Source organism: Ixodes scapularis, unplaced genomic scaffold (genome assembly GCF_016920785.2).
Source record: "Ixodes scapularis isolate PalLabHiFi unplaced genomic scaffold, ASM1692078v2 PGA_scaffold13__105_contigs__length_92229423, whole genome shotgun sequence".
Classification (NCBI taxonomy): domain Eukaryota; kingdom Metazoa; phylum Arthropoda; class Arachnida; order Ixodida; family Ixodidae; genus Ixodes; species Ixodes scapularis.
This window is the reverse complement of record NW_024609839.1, coordinates 4,043,995-4,069,913: the sequence shown is the minus strand read 5'-3', so window position 1 is coordinate 4,069,913 and position 25,919 is coordinate 4,043,995. Positions and strand designations below refer to the sequence as shown.

The following is a 25,919-nucleotide window of genomic DNA, read 5'->3' as shown; positions in this document are numbered from 1 at the left end:
TCCGTGACAGTATAACAAAACTCGCAGAAGAGAATCTATCCTGAACACTGAAGAAGCTGCATTGCTTTAGTGGCATTTTGTCCGAATAAATCCTCTCCTTCGGGGTTTGGCGACTGCCGTGGACGTACTGAACTGAAATGGATGTGGGACCACTTTTCTGGCAATGAGCCATTGCAGACTGTTGCCACAAAGCGGCGTGAGCTGGGTACGTAACACGCTCGATGAAATGTCCGGACAGCTTGTAATTCGCGTAACGAGTGTGGATAAACGTTTGTGTTGACGAAACGTGCGACAGACCAGCGGGATCAATACCAACTGCAACACCTGTGCTCTGTGAAAGTGCACGTCTACGCCGGAACAATTTCGGAAGCAGCACAGCATCACCTAAAGCATGGCACAGGAACTACCAGCTTGAAGGCAGCTCTTCGGTGCGCCGCACACCTGTGCTCCGTGAAAGTGCACTTCTACGCCGGAACAATTTGTAAGCAGCACAGCATCATTCAGCACGGCACGGGAACTACCAGCTTCAAGGCAGCCTTCCGGTGCGCCGCACAACCGAAGTGAGCCCTCGGTCATTTGACCGAAGCTGCACCGCGATTGCACACCGCCAAGCACGACTCATGCAATTTCCGTCGTTAAACTGTGTATCCAAATATATTGCCCACGCTTCACTGCAAACCTCGAAGATTGCGATGGTCAATGAGAGCACAGAAACGTCGCCTTAAATTTTATCCTAGCGGTATCCGAATCAATCCGAGGTCCGAGCAACGTAGGTCAGATTGTCTCTTCCGTGGCAATATCCCGGTCGGTCACCAGCGAAATGCAGACGGTCACCAGCGAAATGCACACCGTTTCTCCGTATTTTCACGTTATACCTACGTCAAACACCACGCTGAACTCTGAACTCGCTTTCGACTGGCCTCATATGACGGCTTCCGCGTCTGAAATCAACTCGCCGAGACGAACGACAACCAAAAAAGCATCCGACAAGCTCCGGCCCAGCTGGGGCCAGCCGCTGCAAGGGCGCTGCCATCTTTCCTGTGACGTCACGTATTTGGTTTGGTCATGTGACGTGTGGTCCAATTTGCGTACAATGGCAGCCGCCTTATGGGGGTCACTTTCGAGTGCAGACCGGAACCCCGGTTTATCGCTCTAAGCCCCTCTACCTCGTTGCTCGCGACTCAGGCGCGTCAGTGTAAAACTGACGTCATTTCCTGCGCGCGGGCGCGCGTTTTCGCGGGAGCGTTGGTTTCCAGCCGACCCAGAACAAGACGCGCGTGCCGAGGCGTCGAAGCGGGTCTCGCCCAATGAGGGTCGGTCGAACTATCACGTGATCCTGCACAGTACGCTCTTTCGTATTCAGCCCATTTCGAAGTGTTCAAAAGCATTTTTATTTCCCATATAAAATTAAAAGGTGTGTCTTTTGACACACAAACCAGTTTTATTTACTTATTTGTTCCTTTAGTTCTCATTTTTAATATTTGCGTCAAGATTTACATCGCGTGTTGAGAATTCTGTTATCTGGCAACGCTGATAACGCGCGGCCGGCGGTGCTTGGTGCCGCGCCAGCTTCCGCGCGAGCGTTCATAGCGCGTCGCGTTTTCGCGTGCAGAAAAACGCGCCATGTGGTCCGCGCTTTAGTCGGCGCTAATGGTGCGCAGTTGGTGAATTTAAGCCGCTCACACACTGCTCGTACGTCATAGAAACGACACGGGCTGCAGTCATGATTTCACTACTTTCACGCCTCAATCAGGTTTCAAGCGTGTGTGCTTCGTGCATATGTATGCTTTTAACATGTCTAAAATGGGTTTTGATATGACCAGTGTGACGGGACCCTCATCTACAAGGAAGGCCTCAGACAGTGTTTGCAGCGTCTCTTTTGTAAAATGCATAAGCAGTGGGACCGCCGCTTTAGCGTTGGACGTTGGCGGTAGCCGGGAGAGCCAAGACAATTCATGCTGTTTTCTCTAGCAGTGATATTTTATTTCCAAAGCTTGCAGAAAAAAAGTCAAAAAGCGAGAAATTAACGGAGCATATCGTAAATGGCAACTTCCGCTCAATTTAGTGCTTTTTTTTTTTTTGCACCGAAGCAGAAATTAGAAATTAGATACGTTTGGATCTAAAAGCGCCCGTGCAGAAACCATAGTCGTAGTCCCTGATCTTCATCTCCACACTGTCGTAGGGATAATAGTAGGATTCTTCTTGGCCTTTGATGTGCCAGGTAATACCGAGGGCCTTTGTTGGCGAAGTGTAGGTGAATTTACGTCCGTTAAGATTTGCCTCGTTGCAATCCTTGAACCACCAGCCACCACTTAGTCTTGCGGAGCATCTGTCTCCGTCGGGTGGCTGCGTCATGCTCTTCTTGACGGTGAACTTCTGTCCGTTGTGGTAGGACAACGCGTCGTAATCTGTGCATGCCAAAACACCAGTGTCAGCCAAGCGAGGGTGTTGACGGCTCTTGCATTATGATATTCTAACAAGCAGCAAATATAAAATATTATGTTCTGTGATATAATATGTTCTGTTATAGGCAAACATCTAGAATCATTTTACTGCGTCAGTGAACACAAAATGATTTTCGTTACTTCCAAACTGATTTGCATACAAATTGTTTAGACGCATTGATTGACACAACTGAACTAGTAACTTAAATTACAAATCACAGTACTTTTTTTCTGAAGTTAATGCATTTTAAAATCTGGTCCGAAAGGCTCCATGGTAACATTGACAACACTGAAAACGCGACGCCAAAAACGTGACGCTAAGTGGAGCAAGCTACCGCCCGCTACAAAGGTACGGCCGTTATCATTCTTCAATCCATTTATTGATTCCTATATAGGATTACTATATGGGGACAGCACAGTTTGTACTTGTTTGGTGGCGTGCAATAAATTCTAAGCTAGCTCACGCCAAAAAAAAAAAAACGCTTAAAGTACAGTGTCGTTTTAAACTGTCTGCTCGACTTCCAAGTTATACAGCGTGTGACATCACACTGCTGGAGAACGCGGGAAAATTTGAATGTTGATTTTGGCAGAACCTTCATTTGCTGCTTTCTCAATTGCTAATCTGAATGGAGAGATAATAAATAGCAAGTTGGGAAGACTAAAGCCTGGGTTTTCCGAAAATGCATTTAGTCTGACTAGTTCGACAACCCACTTAAAGTGTCAATAATTAATGTCCGGAATCGTGCTGGGGCTTCAGCTGTACCAGTCACTACGGATGTATGCAGTTGAACTGAATGGTAAACAAAACCTGGTAAGAAACAGCAGTCAAAAGTCAACATGATAGCAAAGGGCCAAACCGCGGCTCTCGAGCCGCGTGCGGCTGTTCACGGGTCCAAGTGCGGCTCACGGCTCCTTGGTAAGTCTGCCCCCTTTCTCCTCCCGTGTCACCAAGACAAAACAATAATCTACAATAAAAAAAAATAAAAAAGCTCATAGTCTTGGCAGTCTTGTACTAGACAACGTACATAAAACCATATTGCTTTTCGGCATAAAGATGCCCCATACATGGGTAAATTACTCTCAAAATGTAATTTAATTACATTTACAATTACTTTGTTTTAAAAGTAGTTTAATTACAATTACAATTACTAGTAAGTGAAAGTAATTCATTACGACTACAAATTACTTTTAAAATGTAATACAATTACTTATCTATGAGAGCGATTCGACTTGGGCCATATGACTTTAAGCGAGTAGTTAAGAATGCAACGCATTTGTTCTTTGCTTGCCCCACTTAGGAGGAGGCTTAGGCATCGCTGTGTAAATGTCATGTATTGTACGTTACTCGTGTGAATTATGTTAAATTATTAATACTACTGGACAGTCTGGGGCAATGAAGTCTTACATTCTTTTATTTTCAAGAAATCCCAGGTAGCACGCCAGAGGAATGCCCAACTTGGGCAAAGGTCTGGCAAACATAAGGGCCCAACTTTGGCGCAGTTAGGTTTTTGCACCATGGCACTCATCAGTGCCAAAGTACGGTGCCTAACTATAGCCTTAGTTGGGCGATACTAGGGCATGCCAAAGTTTGGCTCTTCTCTGGTACGCCAGAGGAGTGCCAAAGTTGGTGCCATACTTGAGCCATAACTGCCATAGTAAATCCTAATCTGGGAATGCGGGGTATGCCAAGGTTTGGCGTTTCTCTGGTCCGCCAGAGGAGCGCCAAAGTTGGTGCCATACTTCAGCCAGAACTGCCAGAGCAACGCCTAATTTCGGTATTTGGGACGTGCCAAGGTTTGGCGTTTCTCTGGTCCGCCAGAGGAGCGCCAAAGTTGGTGCCAGACTTGAGCCATAGCTGCCAGAGTAACGCCTAATTTCGGTATTTGGGACGTGCCAAAGTTTGGCTTTTCTCGGGTCCGCCAGAGGAGCGCCAAAGTTGGTGCCATACTTCAGCCATAGCTGCCAGAGTAACGCCTAATTTCGGTATTTGGGACGTGCCAAGGTTTGGCGTTTCTCTGGTCCGCCAGAGGAGCGCCAAAGTTGGTGCCATACTTGAGCCATAGCTGCCAGAGTAACGCCTAATTTCGGTATTTGGGACGTGCCAAAGTTTGGCTTTTCTCGGGTCCGCCAGAGGAGCGCCAAAGTTGGTGCCATACTTCAGCCATAGCTGCCAGAGTAACGCCTAATTTCGGTATTTGGGACGTGCCAAAGTTTGGCTTTTCTCGGGTCCGCCAGAGGAGCGCCAAAGTTGGTGCCATACTTCAGCCATAGCTGCCAGAGTAACGCCTAATTTCGGTATTTGGGACGTGCCAAAGTTTGGCTTTTCTCGGGTCCGCCAGAGGAGCGCCAAAGTTGGTGCCATTCTTCAGCCATAGCTGCCAGAGTAACGCCTAATTTCGGTATTTGGGACGTGCCAAGGTTTGGCGTTTCTCTGGTCCGCCAGAGGAGCGCCAAAGTTGGTGCCAGACTTGAGCCATAGCTGCCAGAGTAACGCCTAATTTCGGTATTTGGGACGTGCCAAAGTTTGGCTTTTCTCGGGTCCGCCAGAGGAGCGCCAAAGTTGGTGCCATACTTCAGCCATAGCTGCCAGAGTAACGCCTAATTTCGGTATTTGGGACGTGCCAAAGTTTGGCTTTTCTCGGGTCCGCCAGAGGAGCGCCAAAGTTGGTGCCATACTTCAGCCATAGCTGCCAGAGTAACGCCTAATTTCGGTATTTGGGACGTGCCAAAGTTTGGCTTTTCTCGGGTCCGCCAGAGGAGCGCCAAAGTTGGTGCCATACTTCAGCCATAGCTGCCAGAGTAACGCCTAATTTCGGTATTTGGGACGTGCCAAGGTTTGGCGTTTCTCTGGTCCGCCAGAGGAGCGCCAAAGTTGGTGCCAGACTTGAGCCATAGCTGCCAGAGTAACGCCTAATTTCGGTATTTGGGACGTGCCAAAGTTTGGCTTTTCTCGGGTCCGCCAGAGGAGCGCCAAAGTTGGTGCCATACTTCAGCCATAGCTGCCAGAGTAACGCCTAATTTCGGTATTTGGGACGTGCCAAAGTTTGGCTTTTCTCGGGTCCGCCAGAGGAGCGCCAAAGTTGGTGCCAGACTTGAGCCATAGCTGCCAGACTAACGCCTAATTTCGGTATTTGGGACGTGCCAAAGTTTGGCTTTTCTCGGGTCCGCCAGAGGAGCGCCAAAGTTGGTGCCATACTTCAGCCATAGCTGCCAGAGTAACGCCTAATTTCGGTATTTGGGACGTGCCAAGGTTTGGCGTTTCTCTGGTCCGCCAGAGGAGCGCCAAAGTTGGTGCCAGACTTGAGCCATAGCTGCCAGAGTAACGCCTAATTTCGGTATTTGGGACGTGCCAAAGTTTGGCTTTTCTCGGGTCCGCCAGAGGAGCGCCAAAGTTGGTGCCATACTTCAGCCATAGCTGCCAGAGTAACGCCTAATTTCGGTATTTGGGACGTGCCAAAGTTTGGCTTTTCTCGGGTCCGCCAGAGGAGCGCCAAAGTTGGTGCCATACTTCAGCCATAGCTGCCAGAGTAACGCCTAATTTCGGTATTTGGGACGTGCCAAAGTTTGGCTTTTCTCGTGTCCGCCAGAGGAGCGCCAAAGTTGGTGCCATACTTCAGCCATAGCTGCCAGAGCAACGCCTAATTTCGGTATTTGGGACGTGCCAAGGTTTGGCGTTTCTCTGGTCCGCCAGAGGAGCGCCAAAGTAAGTGCCAGACTTGAGCCATAACTGCCGCAGTAAATCTTAATTTGTCGATTCGGGGCATGCCGAAGTTTGGCTTTTCTCTGGCCACCCACTGAAGTGCCAAATAAGTGCCAAAAGTGGCAAAGAAAGCCGAGAGGCCAGCCCAAGTTTCGAATATCTCTGGTGTGTCACAGAAGTGCTCTTTCACGCGTCCCAGAAGAGAAATAAATTAAACAAGCGTTGGAAACACGATGGTAAGATGTCATCACCTCCGTTCCCAAGCAGCACGGCAATACTTTGCAGTATCGTGCCAGTGCCGGCCGAAAGTCGGTTCCAATATTGCTCAACTGTCCAGTTTTGTACCACCGTTTGATACCCGACGGGTATTGCCGTACAGCTGTTTCGCCCCGGCCTAGCGTTCGCGCAATATTGTGCGAAAACTCTACGATGCGTCTGCTTCGTATTGGCCGAACGTCGTGCAAGTATGTGTACGTTGCATGTCATTTGTTGCATATCCAATCACTTATACGGACAAACAATTTTTTTTCGATCGCGCCCAGAAGTTTATTAAACAACTATCTTTGCACGCAATGTATTTTCAACATATTTACAAAGGTCACACTTCTCTGTAGAACGAAAAGCAAATTATAAAATACAATTAGCACTGTCCTCATGCCAAGCAAAACTCATCACACAAAAACCGCGGAGATTGAGAGGAAAGCAGGACGACTATCAGAATCATGCTTGAGTGCACTTACTAATAAAAGAGCGATATCATGTAATCCTTGATAGATGCATAATCCAACTCAGGCACCCCACAAACATATTCGAGGATTCGAGGACTGACGTCTCGTCGTCGGCGAAGAGCAGTTTTTGTCGAAGCGTGTCCAACAAACACATCACAAGTATTCCACGAACTCCGGTGCAAAAAATGGCTGTTACCGAAAAATTGGCATGGACGTATTCCGACCGTTTACGAAGAAAAAAACACAGCCGCGTCTGCAGCGCACGAAAGCAACAGAACACTGAAGAGCGCAGTTCGAAAACCGGACCTACGTGGCCCGCTTATTTCTATAACTAGGCAAACGGCGAAAACGACAGCCCCAGAGATCCCATCAGCGTGACAGAGAAAGTCACGTGAAAAATTTTCGTCGAAACGTTTTTGTCCTACGCGTCCTACATAGAGAGGTCACGCTGGGTCACGCGTTTCGCTTCACCCTTTTGATTTGCTTAAAGCGGCTGTCGCGCTCGCTGACAGCCACACGAAGACACAAAAGCAGGTGGGGAGGATTTGCAAAAGGCGAGGTCGAAGGGGAATCAACAACGCATAAAAGGAAAGGCCGCTTCTCCGGTGACCTTGTCGCCTTGCCTAGTCTGTCAGCGTTCGGCTTCCATTGAGGGCCTCAGAAAGATAATCTCCTTTCTTGAGAGCGAAATGGACGGGGTGGTTATGTTTTTCGGGCTTGTCGCCATCCGATAAGCCTCAATTATTTCTGTCCCCACTCGCTCGCAGTGGCCTCCCATGGCTGTCGTACCGGTGAAATTAGGAGCGCAAATATACTCCAGAAGCCGGGCGAAGACATGATAAATGTAATAACAAAAACGGCTTGACATCACAAAAATAACAATTTTATTAAACGTTTCGCCTCCCATGCGGGAGGCATCTTCAGTAGAGCGCAGAGCGAGTGAGAGTCGCACAAAAAAATTCGGCTATTTAGGCATAAAGTTTGTGTACACGTCCGGCAGGGGGCCACGGTTCTTGTTTACCAGCGATGAATCACTTCCGCGTTTGTCGTTCTGGATGAACCAAGATTCCAGCAGCTTCCTCAGTCCCCACCTTTTATCCCTCGCCTTGTCAAAGTCAAATTGGTGTCCTGACGTCCATGCATGGTCGACGAGTTCGGACTTGAAGCGGGTGGCGTTCGTGGAATTGGCGACATCCCGTGCGTGTTCTTTTAGTCTTGTTTTTCTTTTTCGTTCCGTCTCTCCAATGTAGGTAGCGTCACATTCCTTGCACTGCACCTGGTAGATCACGACCCTTTCTGCCTCTGGTGGGGTCGGGTCTTTTGGCTTGGAGATAACATTGGCAATTGTTCTGTAGGGTTTGTATACAGTTCGTACCCCCAACGGCCTAAGGGCGCGTCCCAATGCCTCCGAAATCCCCTTAACGTACGGGATGCACACGACGTCACGTGTTCGTTCGGCTCGATCCGGGCGCCGACGGGACATTTGTTTCTTAACGCGATTGATAAACCGGTCGGGGTAGTTACGTTTCTTCAAAGCCTCCCGCCCATGGCTAAGTTCTTGATCGCTAAGTGTTGAGTTAGACGGGTGATGAGAGTGGTAGTCAAGAAAGTTTTGTCTGTCACATGGTTTACCATATACGGATGTCTCCATCTTAAAGAAAGATTCACTAGTTCTATGGACACGTACATATAAAAACGGCAAGGTACTATCGGTTTCATGTTCGCAGGTGAACTGAATTGAGGGGTTTGAGGGGGATGCCATAGGGCATCCGCTGACCTGATGATATATGTCCTCATTAAAACTAAAATTACACTGGTTGACACAAAAACGCAAAAAAGGAGTATAACGTCATCAACAAGGAGGGTTGTGCGAGTGGACAACGACTGGTCTCCCAGCAACCGGTCACGGGCGACATCAACCGCCAGGGCGTTGGGGACATTCGTAAATAATGAAATCACATCAAAGGATACCATAGCCTCGTGCGGTAGCATGGTCTGAGCGCGTATAAGTTAAACAAAGTCACGGGAATTCCGGACGCTAAACTTATTGTTTCCCGTAAGAGGGCTCAGAATCATTACCAGATATTTGGAAAGGCTGTAAGTGGATGAATCAATAATATATACAATCGGGCGTAGGGGGCAACCCGGTTTGTGAATTTTGGGGAGTTCATACATCTTGGGTGTCGCGGCGTCAAAGGAGAAGAGATGACGGTATAGGTCATCACTGATGCGTCCTTTCTTTTTCAGCTCTCGAAGGTGGTCAGCTAACTCTCTTTCGGACTTAGCGGCGGGATCTCTTGATAGCCTCACGAAATAGCGACTGTCATTTATAACTTCATACATCTTCTTCAGGTAGTCATCCCTATCAAGCACAACGGTTCCTTTTCCTTTGTCGGCCTTTAAAATCGTGATCGAGCTGTCTGACTTCAACTGATTAAGAGCAATGCGTTCTTGTTGATCTAAATTTGACCCGGCCGGTTTCACATTGTTCGAAACACTGACAACGCGGCTTCTCGCGAAATTTACCCCTGTGACATCGTGCACATGTCTGAGTTTCTCTTCAATTTCAATTATGAAGTCACGTTTTGGAACGTACCGTGGAGCAAGGGCATAGTCCAGTCCTTTAGATAGCAGAAATTGCAAGCCAGGGTTGGTAATAGTAACATAGGGTACGTACGGCAGAATTCTCTGCCATAAAAAAAAATGATTTGGCTAACGCAAATTTAACGCGAAATAGGTGCAAAGAGTTTTGCGATAAAAAGCGTAAACCGAAAAAAAGGAAAAAAAAAAGAAAGACTGAAGGAAAGGAGAAATAAGAAAAAAATCTGGTGACGTGGCCAAAAAAAAAAAATTCTGTTCATGTGATTTTTTTTGTTACGTGACCAAACAAAAAGAAAATAAAAAAAATAAACTAAATAAAAAAAGGAAAACAAGAAAAAAAACAAGCCCGGTTTCAAAGCTAAGCCCGCTTGATCGTGAAACTAGCGCGCTGTCCGTCGCGCCAACATAACTTTTTTTGTCTTTCTTTATTGCAAGTTGCGCCAACATAACTCTGCCTGTAATGCTCACGCATTCTCCCATCATAGGAGAAAGCTTAGTTGCCTTCGTAGTTTTTCATGCATGTGTTATTTTTATTTGTGGCAAGAGTTCACGTCCAGAATGCTTTTAGAGTTTTCGAGCAAAACGAGTTTTCTTCATCTGAGTCACCTTCTAGAACCAGTAGACCGCACTGGGTCGTCGGGCTAATCAAGCAGCTTTTTTCAAATTCTCTAACGTGCCCGTCCTCGGATCCGAGGTCGCCGTTTGACAAGCTTAACTTTCTTCCACCTTTTAGCCGCAACCCCCACGGCAGCTTTCTTCCGTCCCCACTCCCTCTCGAGAGGATGGCTCGCCCCGAGGCTAATCCCATTCTCTAGACGCTCTTTCCACCCAACGATGGCCCTTTCCCTCCCCGTCCCCTAGCTTCGGGAGAGAAGGTTCTTCTCTGTAGAACGTCCCGTTTGTACAGCGGCCTTTAAAGCTCAGATTGTCCTGTCTGATCGTCCCTTTTGTGTCTCCACTTTTAATGTTTAAAAAGTATCAACACGCTAAAATAGTACAATTTCCAGGATTTTATTTTCATTCCCCAAGTGTGATGCGGGAGCCGCGCCACGGAGCCCCGGTCGTTTCCGCTCTTTGTTGTCGCTAGGATTTGACAGTGCTCAATCACAATGCAAGACAGACACGCACTGAGCCACGCTCGCTTTTGCAATGCGCCGCCTAATAATGATATCTCTTGTGGAAACGTGCGCACATCCGTCTTGTCCAGTGTTAGCTCAATTGACAGCACTTTCTGTAAAGGCGGATTCACACCGGGGATGTAAGCAGTCGCGCGATCCAACTAAATCGCATCGCAAAAAAAAAAAAAAAAATAAAAGTAATTAGTTGGTCAATTTGGCGTGCGCGATGAGCGAGTCCAACGCCTTCGTTGGCGAGTCGCTTCTCAAAAACTCTCGCTCCGAACGCCGTTGGTTGGCTGGGCCTCTCCGCGACTAGAGTGCATCGTAAAAAGTCGGGTGAGCAAGCGACTGCTCGAAACCCGTCACTTTTTGCCCGCGATGGTCGCTTTTGCGATGAAAGTTATGGCGCGACTAGATCGGATCGCCGGTGTGAACGCGCCATAATGTCGAACCAGTCTCATGGCGCGCTCCGATATTGGCTTGTGTACCTACGCGCGAGTGCAACCTCTGGCACAATTTATTTGCGTTTGCAAAGCCTGCTCCAGCCGCGTCAAAACATTCAGCCAACCTTTGGACTGCAGAAATCAAGAGACACCCGAAATAACATAAAGTTGCCAGCCGAATAAAACTTGATTTCTATTTAATTAAGATGAAGACCACCCGCATACATCAAATAATTCGTCAGCCGAACTCCAAGGCAGTAAGCCTAGTTCTGGCACTTTTTTGGCAACTTTGGCCCGCAGCTGCCAGATCACAGGCAAACTATCGGGAAGCGAAGCCTAACTTGGGCGCTCGTTTGGCTACTTGGGCCCAAAGATGCCGGATCTCAACCGAACTACAAGGTAGTAAGCGTAACTCTGGCACATCTGTGGCGATTTTGGCCCGAGTGTGCCGGGTGACGGCCAAACTGTGAAAAAGTGAAGCCTAACTTTGGCATAAGTTTGGCGATTTTGGCCCGAAAATGCCAAAGCTCTTCCGAACTACAAGGTAGTAAGCCTAACTCTGGCACATCTCTGGCGATTTTGGCCCGAATGTGCCAGGTGACAGCCGAACTGTCAAAAAGTGAAGCCTAACTTTGGCATTAGTTCGGCGATTTTGGCCCAAAAATGCCAAAACTCTGCCGAACTACAAGGTAGTAAGCCTAACTCTGGCACATCTGTGGCGATTTTGGCCCAAATGTGCCAGGTGATAGCCGAACTATCAAAAAGTGAAGCCTAACTTTGGCATTAGTTTGGCGATTTTGGCCCAAAAATGCCAAAGATCTGCCGAACTACAAGGTAGTAAGCCTAACTCTGGCACATCCATGGCGATTTTGGCCAGAATGTGCCAGGTGATAGCCGAACTATCAAAAAGTGAAGCCTAACTTTGGCATTAGTTTGGCGATTTTGGCCCAAAAATGCCAAAGATCTGCCGAACTACCGGGCAGTAAGCCTAAATCTGGCATTTTTTAGGCGATTTAGGCCCGAAGATGCCAGACGACAGCCGAACTACCCGGCAGCGAAGCCTAAGTTTGGCACTTGTTTGGCGAATTAGGGCCAAGATACCCAGACTGTTGCCAAGGGAGGTCAGGTTTGGCACTACTTTGGCTTCTTCGGGCTTTTTAGTGCCCTAAACTGCCAGACGCAAGCCAAGTTTTGGCCCAGAACTCGGTGCTGCCTGGGATATAATATTAAATTAGCTCATATGCTCGAAGGAGCCAGATCGGTAAAGTAAAATCAGGTTGACACAATTTCGCTAGCCAGGCAAATAAATATACGACAATTAGTCTTCTCAGAATATTTTAATAGTGTTATTATAATCCACACGTGCTAATAGGAACGCATTTACACACAGACGTTTTATGTTATTGTCCTGTCATGTACCTAAATATGCTATGTGCCTTATATATATGTGTGTATATGCGCGTCTGTATGATGCGTATGTATGTACGTGTGTGTATGTATGCGTGTATATACATGTATGTATATACATATGTATATGTGTATGTGTATATATATATATATGTATATGATTTTTTTGTTATCTTTAACAGCGTGTTTATCTTATGCTGTTCTTCTGGTTCTTTTTTATTTATTTATTTATTTGCTTAATGTTAAAAGCTGAAAACTTAATGTTATTACTTCATGTGTAGTATGTCGCCGTGTGCCAATTGTAAGGCTGCAGAGGCCTTGTCAAGTCAAACTTTTGACTTTTTGCCCCTGCAGCCTACATCAGTTTCTGATGTGAAATAAAGGATTGATTGATTGATTGATTCATTGATTTATTTACATTGAGTTGGAACTATGATGGTTCAGAATTATGTAAGAACCGAATCGGGGCTCCTGAATCAATGGTGACAATATTCCCAGGTGAGAAGTCAGTCTCCAAAACGCTGAATCCAATATGATACGAAGTAAAGCCAACAGAAAATAAACTTGGAACTGCGAGTGTGTCACCGAGAGCTAGGCCGCTGGTGCGGGCACTGAGGCTTTCAGAGGCATTCCGCCAGAGCCGCAGTCTTGCAAAAGTAATTTGTAATTGTGCCCGAAATTTTGCACTTACTGAAGCTAGAAAGTAATTAAATTACAATTACAATTCCTTATAGCCCAAAGTAATTAAACGCAATTACAAATTTAAAAGAAAGTAATTAAATTACATTAATTCAATTAGTGTACTTGAATTACTACTTCCTTTTGTCCTGCGGCTCTCAGAACGTTTATAGTTTTGTTTGCATCTCTAACCCCATGTCACTCTGGCCACCCCTGTTATAGCACATCATTTTTACCATCTCATAAAAGGTGGATCATGCCGGCGTGTTTCGCGGAACATGAGCCGAATTGTTCGTGCGAAACTACACGTCACACAGAAGATTTTAATTTCGTTCTAGTTTCTTAAAAGGGTACATTCAGAACAATCATTAGCGTCTGCGATAACGAAGTTCTGAATTAGGTTTGGGAATTTGAATTTCTAAATTAACAAATTTAAACGATGTTTCAGCTAGAAAATAGCTAACAACCGTCTAGAATCACAAAATCAGCGCACGTAGAAAGACAGAAAGCACCCCAAGCATTTACAGCCTTTCAAAAACAGTTTGGGCTTGTTTTCAATTTTCGGTTTTCTATCGGCAGAGCCGCAGAGGTCCTGCTCCCTGCTGACAAAGCGCTCAATAACACGCGCCATTCCACATTCTTCGCATTTGTTGCGAAAGGCACTGCGGCAGAACCGATACCTACCTTGATGAGGACCCTCGTAGTCGGCAACGGTCAGCTTGTAACCCTCCTGTTTGGAGCCGACGACGAATTTGTGATAGAGCAATACTGTCGGTTCCCTTTGTCCTATTTTTGTCAGTTCGATTCTGAGAGCTTGTTGGTTGTTCGGAAAACTCGTAAGTGCATGAAGATTATCAAGTCCTTTGACGGAAGGAAAAAAATGCGCTTAGAAATAAACACGAACACCCTCTCCAAATGGTAAGACTGACTCATAAACCCTCCATGACGTGAGGCCTCACTCCTAACATGAGCTGCAGGAATGTGCATGGCGCTGACTAAAACCATAGATCAAACCAAGCTAACGATAGTAAATTGAAACAAGAAACACCTACAAGAGTAGCGACTCACATTTTTCGTTTCACGATGCTATATAATCATATGCTTCAATAGCAGAAAAATATGCATTGAATTATATAAAGATAATTGTTGGTATTCATTAGCAAGCTAAAATGCTGGCAGAATAAACTTATTTGTGAGAGCTTGTTTTGAATGGTGAGTATCAATGTTAGTTGCAAAGCAAATAAACACAGATAGGCTACGTCACCCGAGGGTATCTTTATTGACTGGTTTTGTTTTACATGTGAACCAAAATTAATATTAATACTACTGGTGATTTCTGTTTAACGCAATATTCTTGTTTCTTTTTGTTGGTTTGGGGGAGATTCTCAAAGGAGAGTTAACGTGGCTGACAGATGTGATGTGGGCCACGGGGCATTTAGCCCACTAAAGTCCGCGGGAAAGTTTACCCCGTGACGTGACGCGAAGGTGTCACGTTACACCCACGACTCCAACTGTCTATATGTGGCGCCACTCGTTTATCAAAATGGCGGTAATAGTGAGGATCGGAGATACGTGATGGTATACCATTTTCTAGGCCTGTCTCGTTGGTGTGCTGACATTACTGAGCGACACGAATTATTCCCGCTTTGGCGAGGAAGCTGGAGTAGTGCGCAGGCAGGTCGCATTTTTCTCCCGAAAGCAACAAATATGCGTAGCGTAATATTGACTCCATGGTACAGTTTTTTTTTCTTAGGGGCGAAGCTCCTTAGGGTCTAGCCTTGTCCGGCGTCCGTGCTCACATCAATTGCACTGCCTCCGAAATCGGCCCATATAAAAAAAAAAAAAATAAATAAAAGTACGTTTGTTTAGGGGCTCGAATTGGGAACCGCTTGCTTACGAGGCAGACGTCTTAACCACTACGCTACACTTTTTTTTTCTTTATTGCACACTACGCTACACTTCAACGTTGCATGTAGTCGCTCAACGTCTATACAGGAGATGGCGCTGCGGTCAAATGCTCAACTGCGTATATAACCACGATCCATACAACACATTCTCTTTCTGACATGGACCGTTGACTTAAGCGGTGGAGATGCGTTCCCCCCGCTTCTAGCGGATCCAAGCTGATCCGCTAGAAGAACCACTGGCTCTGCATTTCACCCACCATTAAGCAGTAATAATGAAGTTGAAACGCAATCCGGAACTCCGCACCACCTATGAACAATAAAATCAGTATCATCAGCACCACCACAGCTTCGCCGCAATGAACATCATTCACCACGTGGAGATGCGGCCACATTTTTTTTAAACATAAAGTCACGAGCAAAACAGAAACCAAATGTATAAAGCAGGCGAGCTCCTTAACGTTCCACAGGATTCTAAACCGGCGAGGAACGGACGACAAAGGGACAAAACACACACATTTTCCACCTCATCACTTTGCTTCACTCATAAAGATTGAGACGTGTGTGTTTGCGCCCTTGTCGTCCGTTAGTTTCTGGTTTAGTATGGTGTGTACCAAAAATACTGTTTTGAAGTCAACGCCTCGGTATAGACGTTAATGTCGGTTTCACACCTACCGACAAATGTGTCTCAGAACGTAGTTAGTGAGTTAAATAATATTTTGAGGCACTTAAAGATGTGATCTTAAAAGTCATTCCACTTTAGATGTGTTAAACGGGTAGATCATTCTTTAAATCGAACACTCGTATGTTACACATCGAGTTTTGCGATTTTTAGAGATCCATCCCTACCGAAAAACCCAGTATAACGTTTCTCTATCTGGATTATAAAACTAGACATCTACATGGATTCTATCTGGATTTCATGTTTGCAGAAGTTATTCACTTGGCATCACGCTGCTGTTACCTGATGACGTATTTTATGATCATCCTTCGGGCACAGCACAACGCCGCCGACGCCGCTTGTTTCTTAAGTATTGTGAAAAGTGAAGTCGTCCTAGAGGTATAGGACGACTTCTAGGATGACCGTAAGGATGACGCCAAGGCAATGGGACAAGTAAGATCGCTCGATGAGCGGAGCGAGCCGCTCAATCGTATATACATTTATCGGTTTATACGACGCTTTTTCGCTCATCGGGACAAGTAAGCCTTTCGCCTAAAAACATGTTTTACGAATGCTGTCTAAAATATTATTAAAGTGTTGTTTACGAAGCGTCTAAATCTCAATCTTGTGCTCTTGGAAAAGTCTGACCATAGCTTTATGCAAGACACATTGAAGTGGTCACCGACCACCACTCTTTGTGCTGGCTTGCTTCCCTTAAGGACCTAACCGGACTCCTCGGTCGGTGGGCGCTAAAACTGCAGGAGTATGATTTTAATATCGTCAACAGAAGTGGTCAAAAACATCAAGACGCTGATGGCCTCTGCCGATGTACGCTTACCCTTAAAGGGCCTCTGAAAGGAAAAAAAGAACTTTTTTTTTTTTTAACAGTCTGTTGGGACACGCGTGGCACTAAACAAATTTTACGCGAAAAAAAAAATGTTTAGAGCGGTATTCACGGCGATAAATTTATTTGAAATTCTGCACGCAAAGTCCATGACGTCACGAAGTGATCATTCGCTCAATGCGATGGTAATTCGCTCTTTCCACCTCGACGCGAAGGCGAAACCGGTCCACTTCTCCTCCAGGCGCTCGGCATGCCGAGATGAAAAACAAGTAGAAATGAGGTGACTAGCAACTAAATCGCGTCTCGGGTAGTGAATATTTCTCTAAAAATGTTTTCTTTTGCGTATAATTAATTTTTTTACACGGATGTCCCAACAACACTGTTAAAAAACTTTTTTTTTCTTTCCAGGGGCACTTTAACACCATTACTACACTTGCACTATACACAAATACCACAGCTTCAATCGCTCCTATTTCCTGTGAGACTTTGCCTTCCGAGCAGCGTGCAGATCGTGTGAATAATTCAGATACTCTCCCACTTGAGAGGCAGCAATCCGTCCAAAAGTTGACGTTTTACTAACAAAGCTCAACAATTGTTTATATTGACGGGATATTGTTTTGTCAAAATTATGATCCACAGGGTAAGCGTTGGCTCCTTGTCATACCTCAACACCTCTGACAAGAGATATTACAAAATCTGCAAGATGAGCCCCCTGCCCGCCATCTCGGATTCCTAAAACCTACACAAGAGTTTGTCATCCATGGGTTCTTTTGGCCCGGAGTGTATAGTGCTGTATTCAAGTGCGTCAGGAGTTTCCAGCTGTGCCAGCGTCGAGAGTGTCCCACATCAACTCCCCCAGGACTTCTCGAACCCATAGCTCCCCCTCCTTTACCGTTCGTCGTTGTGTGAGTTGACCTATTCGGACCCTTCCCAGAACTGGATAATTGTGTATATCGACCATCTAACATGTTACGTAGAAACAGCGGTCCTTCCCAACGCTACAGCACCCTAAACTGCTGCGTTCCCGCTGAACCAGGTGATTCTCCGCCACGGAGCTCCACGTACTCTCATAAAAGATCGCGGACGGTCCCTTTTGTCTACCACCGTGGAGGCGCTACTTAGTTACTTACCACTAAATGTCTTTCTCATGTCAAAAAGAACTTGAGATGAACACCAGAATGATGCAATGACGTTACTTCCAAGCCATGTATATTGGAAACTCGGCCGAACACGCGTATCATTGTCTTTTGAGGCCATGGCGACGCCTTAGACATTCTTTGTTGTTATGGAATCACTATCGACGCTCTCCTTTGTTCACGCAACGAATGCGAAAAACAGTACGGCCTTTCGACACGGGCTTCTGGCCGGGGCCATTTTCAGTGTTCGTGCGTATGGCATGCACGTGATGTGTTTGCCTTCAGAAGCAACAAACATGCGCGTCCTGGGCTGTGGAGATCGCATGCTGGGCTGTAAATTTTTAAAAATTGAAATGTTGAATAAATTGAGCTCTAACTCTACTGCTGATATATGCCGCAGCACACAAGACGACCAAGAAAATGACCAAGATCTGGAATGGGTTATACAAGCCAACGAAGCCAAACCAGCGCTGAGAGCCTAAAGACTCTGGTTAAAATTCACGCCCGACGTTTCCAAGTACGGACAACCACTGTTGTGCGAACATTAGAGACACGGCCACGAAAGATTGCTGCACTGCCATTGGCTTCCAAGAGCCTCGTGTGGCACAGGCATTGTGTACTGGCGCATTTGACGTTGCTTGCAAGGCAAACACAAGCACACCAAGGGACTTTGCTGAAAGTATATGCCTTTTCCGCTTGGTCTCGGGGATCAAAAACCACGGTGTCGTGTGCATGTTTTTATGACTGGATTGGTTGGCATAGCTGATGAGATCGGCCGCGGTCTATTTGAAAGTAAAGGCGATGGGCACGGCGGTAAACAATGCAATTTGGACGTTGCCATGGCATCACTACGTCGTACATCCGTTGCCTCTCATTGATCCCATTTATTGTGCGTCGTTGCCGACATAAATCACACGACGGGAAAATCTAGCCGACATGCAAAACTAGAGTACCTCAATGTCCTTCTGTTGAGGGTGAGGCCATCGTTCGTAGAACCTGTTGACGACAGCACGCGCTCACATGGAAAATAGAAAAGTTGCAGGAAACAAAATGTCGCCCTAGCACAGTCAGCGCCACGAACGCGTGCAGGGACATGCTTTTTCACGCGCTTCAGAGCAAAGAAATAAATATAAGAGTTAAAAAAAAATTGGTAAGGTGTCATCACCCCAAGCCACCGAGCCCCGAAGCAAAGTGCACATAAAGGCACGCTAGGCAAAACCGATCCTAGCAGCAAACGCGTGCCGCGAGCCACCTTTCGTACGAGCTCGAGAGAAGAAAACAACAGCAAATGCTCTTGCAGCTTGATTCTGCTGTCGCCATCTCGTCGAACTTAATGAAAAAGAGTCTGTCCCGTCCAATTTATTTACACAAATACTACAATACGCAGGGTGTTTCACTGAAGGTGGACAAATTCGATATTGCGAAAACTACACGTTGCACAAAAAAAAAAAAGGCTTGTGTCGTTTTGTTTTTAGGCCAGGGGCCCACTTAGGCAAATGATTAAAGTTTGAGATAACTAAGTTGTTAATTATTTTCGAGTAATTAATCTTATAAATATTGAGCTTAAGGACATGGTTTAATTTCGAAACTTGCTGAGCATCATTGAAACACACTAAATAAGAGAATTGAAGTGCGATAGAAGACACCCCGATAGAAAAGACCATAAATAAAATATCATGGTCCATCAAACTTTCTTGATGGTTCGTCAAACTTCTCTGATGGCCCATCAAACTTCCCTGATGGCCCACCAGGCTTCCTTGATGGTTCACCTGACCTTCTTGATGGCTCTTGATGGTCTATCAGACCCTCCAAATAGACCATCAAAGAAATTTCGATGGTCCATCATACTTCCTTGACGGCGTCTGATGGACCATTGAAAACGTCTTCTTGGTTCGTCAGTTGCTCCAATGGCACCTGATGGTCCACCAGACTTCCTTGATGGACCATCCAGAGCGTTAGATGGTCTGTCAGGTACTTTAGTGGCAGCTAATGGTCCATCAAACCTCCCTGGTGGACCATCACAAGCGTTTGACGGTCGGCCAGAAGCTCATAACTGCATTTGATGGGTCGTCAGACCATCAGGCGATGGACCATCAAAAGTGTTTTGTACCATCAAATCGCATTTACTTATTTATTGCATGTTGCCCCGCAGTGCCAACAGGAATTATTTCAGGGGGAGGGGGGTGTAGGTGTGAGAATATATTTGCACAAGAATTACGGTCGTCAGATACAGAAACATACAAAAAAAAAAACAAGTTCGCAAAAAAAATTGTGTTGCTTTGACAAAGTATAGGCATTTCCACGATTTATATTCTGCGGTGGCTGTTATATGTGACGACAATATTCCATCAGTCGTGGGCGCGCGTTGTTGCAGTGGTTCTGAGCGAGTGCGTATTCCTCTGAACTCGATCGCATGCATGCTTAAACCAATCGCATATGTACTGTGAACGACTTAAGTTTCGCGAGAACCTAATTTTCGCGAATTTCGCAAATCGCCGGCAAATCGCGAAAAATAGTTCCCGCGAACAATTCCGGTAAAATTTGAACACATGAAAATCTATATTGAGATTATACCGCGTCGCAAAAATTAGAACCCGCGAGTTATTACAAAACTTCAGATTTGACCTAAATCGCGAAGTATTGAGCCGGCGAAAAATACGTCGTTTACTAGTATATATATATATGAATACAATAACAGAACATTTTTAAACCCGCTCACACCATCAGAATTAATTGTCGATTGTACGACAGGCCTACTTGATGGTGCCTGAGAGACAATCAAATATTTCCTGATGGTGGCTGATGGACCATTAAAGGCTTCTGCTTAAAGGTCGGACCTTCAAAACGTTTCTTGCTGCGACTGACGGACCGTCGAAACGTTTTGATGTTGCCCGGGTGAGAGCATCAGGATATCTCGATAGACCATCAGAACGAAAAAAAGGCTGATGGCGCTTCTCATGTCATCTTTCGGTGGTGGAAATAATGTGACCACATTCAGGAGGTTTCAGGAGTGGCCGAGAGAAGGCGCCAATGATCTCGCGTCGCTGCGCATTCGTGAATTACATTCGGTGCATAAAGCTAACAGCGGCGTGGCTCGATAACAGGGTGTTCAATTTCTATTAATCCGCCTCAACAATTGTCCTGGCATACTCGAAAGGTAACGAAGGCACCTTCTTATAAACTCAGGTACGTTTTTGCAACCATAGTTTTGTTTTAAACTGTTTTATTGTCCGTTGCTGAAAAAATTTGTTGATCTGCTTTCTATGTCAAGAAAATCATGTTTACAATCCAAGTGGCAGAGAATGCGTCGAAAAACGCACTTTGCTTGATAGGAAATTTATTTACCAGGTGCACGTATACTATAAACTAAATATTTGCGAGAAAAAAAAAACAAAAAAAAAACGTTTACGAAGCCGCGAATGCGCTAGTACGAGGCCTGCTGCATTCTCGGGCCGACGAGGCTTAGTGTATTGCACGCTGTCGCACGACGCCGTCATGCCCAGCATAGATGATGGGGACAGAGTGTAGATAGCCCCGCAACAGACACCGAGGAAGTTTCTGCGGATCGTGGAGTCTTGAAAGTAGTGAGTAGATTAAACGCATTTTCTCTGCTATTTTGTTTTTGCTGTTTGATAATTCAACGTCCAATCATTTCCAGATAGAAATATTAACATGCCATAACCTAAATACAAACATTGTTTGCAAGTCTCTACGAGGATTTCGGAAGGTACCCTAACACTTCGGATGTTCTTTTTTGAAATAATAATTGGCACAAAATAAAGTCCACAATTGACTGTAATGGAATCTGTCTTCTGCCGGTACATATGTGTAATTAGAAATTCATACCGACCAACAGACGTTCGCACCATCAAACGATCACACCATCAATGTCCCAAAATACGACAGATCATCAAACCATCATGCCATCAAGCCATCAAGCCACCAAACCATCACACCATCAGGTTACGATCAGGTAATCAGAACAGCAATGTCCCAAAACACATGAGACAATCAGCCTGATGGACCATGAGGATTTTTCCTGGTGATTTTTTCGATAGACGCGCTGCATTTTACAGCTTCTTAAAAACAGCAGAACTTCGACGGGTTTCTAAGTTTTGGTTTGCAATCGGAGCGCTTCTGGGTACCTACGGCACCGCACCCCGTGGAGAAATAGTGCAACCAACATTTTGCTTCGCTGTGCTCGCTCAATGCAGCAGAGGCAGCTTGCACTATTTCTCCACAGGGCGCGGTGCCGTCGGTGCCGAGGAGCGCTTCGATTGTAAACCGAAACTTAAAAACCCGTCGAAGTTGTATGTTTTTTGAGAAAGGTGTAAAATCTAGCACGTGCTTTCTATCGCACTCCAACTTTTTCATTTAGTATTTCTGATGATGCTCAGCAAGTTTCCAAATGAAACCGTGCCCTTAAACTCAATGCTTAAAAATAATTACACGAAAATTATTAGCAACTTAATTATCCTGAACTTTATTAATTTTCCCTAATAGGCCCTTGGCTTAGAATCAAAACGACACAACCTTTTTTTTTTTTTTTTGGTGCGATGCGTAGTTTTCGCAGTATCGAATTCGTCCACATTTCTTAAAACACCCTGTATACTACAATGTATAATGTTCTCTCCATGGTATTAAAATGGAGGTTGGAGAAACCTCTTGTATGTACTACCATACGCTCTTCCAGATTTTTCTTCTAGGTAATGTAAATCTTAAAATTGTTTGAAAATGCGCTCAAAACGGTGAAAACACCCATATGTTTAAAATTTATTAAGAATCTACAGCCCTTTCAGGGGAAAACCTAAGGGTCGTACGACCTTCATGACGTCTTCGTAATGAACCTCCGAAAGAATCAACACTCTCGTGCATTCCTGAAACTCAGGTTTGTGTAGCGAAATTCGCCCACTTAGTGACGAGCGGGTGAATCTACTTAAGGGTGAACGGAGTATAGCGTGATCGCTAGAGCGCTTCGCGTTCCCGCCGCAAGAGGGCGAGCAAGGAGGTGGAGAAACGAGTCCGAACGCCCGCATGAGCGTTTATACCTCCCACTGCCATTCGCGCGACAACTAGTGACACGGGACAAGCGAGAAGTGACGTTCACACTGCAGGCAAATGGCGAGCCGCTTTCGAGAGTTGCCTAACGACGGTCAACGGTGGACCGGCGGCTGCCTGGCATCGTCACCCGCAGCGGAAAAATTTCAAGAGCAAGCTACTCAAGACAGCGAGGATGCCTGCGTTGCCAAGGCAAGATATGAAGATCGTCATGCGTTCCAGGGGAGGCCTGAACCTTGGAGAAATTTCTAGATTCGAGATCAGCCGAGCCATCGCCCCAGCTGCGAACGTGAGTGGCGAGGAGGTAACGCAAACGTCATCTGCCCGGACAAACAGCAAAACATAGTCGTTTTAGTACGTATAAACGAGAGAAAGCAGACCGCTACCCGGCAGTCAGAAACCTCACTATCAACGGCATTGCACACGACGTCAGCGCCTAGGAGACCGCTCCCCACGGCACCGTTAAGGGCGTCATCAGGGGTGTTCCGTCGACGGACACTATTCTAGAAATTGAAGAATCTTAGTTCAAGACTATAATTCGACTACTGTGCAAGTCAACCATATCGGTAAGACGACGACGGTGATCATCGCATTCGGCGGCGACAAGGCCCCGAACCACAGATACGGCAACCTGTGGGTCGAGTGTTCGCTGAATCGCAAGCAGATCGATATGTGCTACCGGTGTGGTCCCCCTGCCACCAAATGGACGTTTGCCCAAACCCAGAAGACAGGATATGCCGTGGTCGTGGAATGAAGAATCACGAAGAAAGCCACGTCTGCAGTAACCCCAATTGCAGCCTCTGCGGGGAGAACCACCTCACCACAGACAAGAAGTGTAAAGCAAGGTTCAAGACGCCATACGTCGTTGGTAAACGGCGTTGGGAACGTGAGCAACGAGAAGAAGAGATGTAGCTGCAGCAGCCGAGGGTGCCAGCGTGACAGCAGATAACGTGGCAGGCGTCGGACGGGCGTCGCAGCCGCTCCCAGAGAAGGCGAGGGAGAAGCAAGAGCGCTACCAGGTCACCATCGGCAGCTGGGGCTCGCAGGCGCGAATCTCAATGGAGGCCCAAGTCGAAGGCCCGGCGGAGCGACCGCGCCGAGAAGCAGGTGGGCCGGGCAGCGGGGTTTCCCGTCGCTCTCAAGAATAGCAATTTCCCTTCCGTTTGCTCCTCCTTCCCTTCCAGAGACAGAGTGTTGACACTGTTTGGAACTCAAGCAAAAGGTAGAGAGGCAGAACAATCAAATCAAGAGCCAAAACAATCAGATGGAGGCAATGATGGAGTGTATCGAGGTACTCAGTAGACCAAAGAACAATGGTAATGACGTCAGCGTAGCTAAAAGGAACGTAGCCAAGTCATACGCCACCTTCGCCGCTCCCGCGGCGCCGAAGGCGATCACGCCACCGGCGCTGATCACGCCACCGGAGTTGACGCAGTTAGAGATGCAAGCTCCAACGACAGAAATGGCACTCGTTTCCATGGAGGAAGAGAAGGCCGAGGCCGCCGTTCCTCCGACTATGGAGACGGTCATGAGCATGCTTACACAAATCTCCAAACAAGTTTCTCAATTGCCTGAGCCAGTGAAGAGTCTAACAGTAAGAATGAAAAATGTGTAGGCCAAATGCAGAGAACCCTCCGTTAGTTGCATGCGAAAACTAAGCATCTCACGGTTGCCAAGATGAAGCCATCACGAGTTAATCTACGGGTCAGGCAGCGAGAAGTTGGTTCCGTGCGCAAATCTACCGCTCAGAAAGTAGAAAATGACGAAGACTAAAGGAAAGCAGAAATAGACTGCGACGTTACTTCAATAGAACTGTACGAGTGTTATAAACAAGATACAGAAGTTACAACTATACGTTGATAAATTGGACCAGTAACCGGATATCATAGCGTTACAAGAGACCAACGGCCGGGCGAAGCTTGCGGTATACATAACGTATACGGACCCTAGCGAAAAGGGTACTGCGATCTTGGTCCGCAGCAACGTGGCGGCCACACAGAACGTGACCACTCAGCGAGGCTGCGAACATACGCTCATGAAAATTCAAAGCAGAAGAGTGGGGGGTGACAAGAACATCTTTGTCCTGAATGCGTATTGCCGACCGTCCAGCAGGGTCATTGACTTTGAAGGCACCATATTGGACTGCATTACAGCAGCAAGAATGAAACCGATCTTTGTGGTAGGAGAGTTCAACGCGGCCTACACGGGGTGGGGTTACAAATATTCGTCCAAAAGAGGAAACCAAATGGTAAAAGCTGCAGAGGATCACGACATGGAGGTGGTTAACGAACCGGGCGTGCCGACCAGGACAGGCACCAGCACCGGTCAGAAACACCACTCCTAATCTAACGTTAGTTCAGGGGAACCTCGACGTTACTTGGCGTAACACGGGAGAGAATCTTGGCTCAGATCACGACATCATTTGTGTCACCCTCGGGGGGATCGATATGAGGGCGAAACTGGGTCAAGCCACCATTACAGACTCGGACCGGTTACGTAGACGCGCAGACTGTGAAAGCAAGGACGAGGACCAAGACACCAAGACGTATAAGGCATGGGCCAAGAAGCACCACAAGTTTGTGAAGAAATTTACACAGAAGATTACTACGACTACGCGAGTTCCCTTCTTAGACAGGAGGCTTAGCCACGTGTGGGCGGGCAGGCACGGTCTTACTCGAAGATGGAGGAGGCGAAGACATAACAAGAAGCTTCGGAGATGCATACATGACCTTAACAAGCAGGCGGTCTAGCATGCGCAGCAGCTATGCAGGGAAAATTGGATGAAAATGTGTGAAGACCTGCAAGGCACACTGTCTACAAGGAAGACTCCGAAACTGTTGCGGCACCTGATGGGGAAAGCGCTCGAGACTTCACAAGAATGATCAACAGTTACGACGGGGACGGGAGAAGCTCATCCGTGAACTCACAAGTAGATACCTCACGACCGAGAAGAGAAGTAATCCGACTCTGGAGTACGAAGGGGATAGCAACGTCGAGATGGAGGAAGCCTTCACCGAACTGCAGCTGGTTGCGGCCATCAATGAAAGTAATCAAGGCAGCGCACCAGGCATAAACGGCGTTACACACAAGATGCTTAAAAATATGAGTGTCGAAAGCCGAGCGGAACTGCTAAACCTCGCCAACGCGTCCTCGCAGAAGGGTTCGTTACCAAAAGAGTGGAAGAAGCGGAGGTGCGT

At 46.5% G+C, this 25,919-nt stretch overlaps 1 protein-coding gene across 1 annotated transcript in view; it reads right to left on the bottom strand.

Moving 5' to 3' along the window:
- Positions 1 to 2,031: 2,031 nt before the first annotated feature.
- LOC120841041 (ficolin-1-like) overlaps positions 2,032 to 25,919 on the bottom strand; it is a 46,930-nt gene continuing 23,042 nt past the window's right edge. The window contains exons 3-4 of the mRNA XM_040211876.2: positions 13,804 to 13,980; positions 2,032 to 2,408 (exon numbers count right to left, since the gene is read on the bottom strand). Coding sequence (XP_040067810.1) covers positions 2,104 to 2,408; positions 13,804 to 13,980 — 482 coding nt within the window. The 3' untranslated portion in view covers positions 2,032 to 2,103. The remainder of the gene's footprint in view (positions 2,409 to 13,803; positions 13,981 to 25,919) is intronic.